This window comes from Chaetura pelagica, unplaced genomic scaffold (genome assembly GCF_000747805.2).
Source record: "Chaetura pelagica isolate M959 unplaced genomic scaffold, ChaPel_1.0 scaffold1277, whole genome shotgun sequence".
NCBI lineage: Eukaryota > Metazoa > Chordata > Aves > Apodiformes > Apodidae > Chaetura > Chaetura pelagica.
In genome coordinates, this window is record NW_009953841.1 from 106,910 (window position 1) to 108,754 (window position 1,845).

A 1,845-nucleotide genomic window follows, 5' to 3' on the forward strand; every position below is an offset into this window, starting at 1 on the left:
TATACAGACGTGCTCGGGCACAATTCACCCATTTTTAGGCCAAGTTTTATCCTTTTGTTGGAAAAGTGCAACTAAGGACTGTTGATTGGTTTGGTTTTTTTTCCCCTCCAAACTCCAGCAAAGAGGCATCTGGGGCCTCACCCTCATTCTTGCCTTAGCAGACCCAAGAAGCTGGAAGGAATTTTTCCTGCTGGATGGTTTCTGCAGGAGCTGAATCTGTTTTTGCCATCGGCTGCACCAAAGCTGGGGCAGATACCTCGGGCTGGCAGGGCTGGTTCTGGCCTGTGGTTCTCAGAGACAACGGGGTGAGGGAGCAACCCCCACCAGAACTTACTTCTCCTTCACCTCAGGGGGCTCCAGTGGGGTAACAACAGCCCCCTCGGGCTCATGTCCTGGCTCATTCTTGCCTTCCCCAGCCTCCTCATCCGAGGTGTCACTGTCCCCCTGCTCTTCGCTGTCAGAGCTGTCAGGTGAAGCCTTCTCAGAGGAGCTGTCTCCTTCCTCCTCCTCCTCACTGGATGTGCTCTCGTACCTGCATGGAGGGAGGACGCTCAGTGGCAACATGGTACGCATATGATCCCCTCCAGGCCCCCCACTGCCACTCCCCCCAGCCCAGGACAGGGATTCCAGGGCAGTGGCAGGAACCCTGGGCACGTACTCCCCGTTCAACACGCCCACGAACTGCAAGCTCTTCTTGCTGCCCTCAACCTCACTCCGGGGGACGCCATCCCGCTTCTTCATGATGGACTTCAGGGCTCCTGGGGGCAGAGAGGACTCCTGAGTGTCACAGAATCCCAGACTGCTTTGGGTTTGGAAGGACCGTAACGCTCATCCAGTTCTACCCCCTGCACGGGCAGGGACACCTCCCAGCAGCCCAGGTTGCTCCAAGCCCCATCCAACCTGCCCTTCAACACTGCCAGGGATGGGGCAGCCACAGCTTCCCTGGGCAACCTGGGCCAGGGTCCCACCACCCTCACAGCAAAGAATTTCTTCCTCATATCTCACCTAAAACTCCCCTCTTTCAGCTTAAAAGTATCCCCCCTCTTCCCATCCCTCCCTGCCCTTGTCCCAAGTCCCTCCCCAGCTTTCCCAGAGCCCTTTCAGGCACTGGAAGCTGCTCTAAGGTCTCCCTGGAGCCTTCTCTTCTCCAGGCTGAACAACCTCTCTTAGCCTGTCCTCATAGGTGAGGTTCTCCAGCCCTACAGTGTCAGGGTCAAGTGAGCAGGAACCTCCCCGGGGGGTCCTACGTGGTCATCCCAAACCCACCAGACCCCAAGGCAGGCATGGAAGGACATGGGCAGAATGCAGGCAGCTGCTGTGATGCAGCGTTGGCCTGACAGGTGCTGTCCCCAACAGGGCCACTCTCTTTACACAGGACCATCCCACTCCAGACCCTGGTGGCATCCCTGACACTGACTCACCGGCCACGGGGCTCGGGGCAGCTCTGCCATCCTGTGCTGGGGACAGGTCCTGGCTGCTGTTCGTGGTGCCCGGCGTGGCTGCCCCAGGGACTGGGCTGCCCTGGCATGTTCCTACCATGGCTCTCGTGCCCTGCACTGAGCAGCTCCTTGGGGCATCGTCCGTGCCGGGTTCTGTCTCCTGGCCTGCTGGGACAGCACTGCCCACCTCGGTCTGGCTGCCCTTGTCTTCACACCTGGTGGCCGAATCAGGGCCGACGGCCACGTCCCTCCCGTCAGGGCGGCAGCCCACCCCCACGCAGCTGGTTGGTGGGCAGCACTCCACACCTGCCTCCACCATCTCCGGGGGGTCACCGGCTGCCCGGCTCTGTGTCACCACTGCTGCCTCCACCAGCGCCCCCGCCACCTCGGGCTTTGCCCTCACGCC

The 1,845-nt window shown here is 60.6% G+C and overlaps 1 protein-coding gene across 1 annotated transcript in view; it reads right to left on the reverse strand.

Moving 5' to 3' along the window:
• KANK3 (KN motif and ankyrin repeat domains 3) overlaps positions 1–1,845 on the reverse strand; it is a 6,273-nt gene that overhangs the window by 2,997 nt on the left and 1,431 nt on the right. Inside the window, exons 3-5 of the mRNA XM_010001322.1 lie at positions 1,422–1,837; positions 659–758; positions 335–532 (exon numbers count right to left, since the gene is read on the reverse strand). Coding sequence (XP_009999624.1) covers positions 335–532; positions 659–758; positions 1,422–1,837 — 714 coding nt within the window. The remainder of the gene's footprint in view (positions 1–334; positions 533–658; positions 759–1,421; positions 1,838–1,845) is intronic.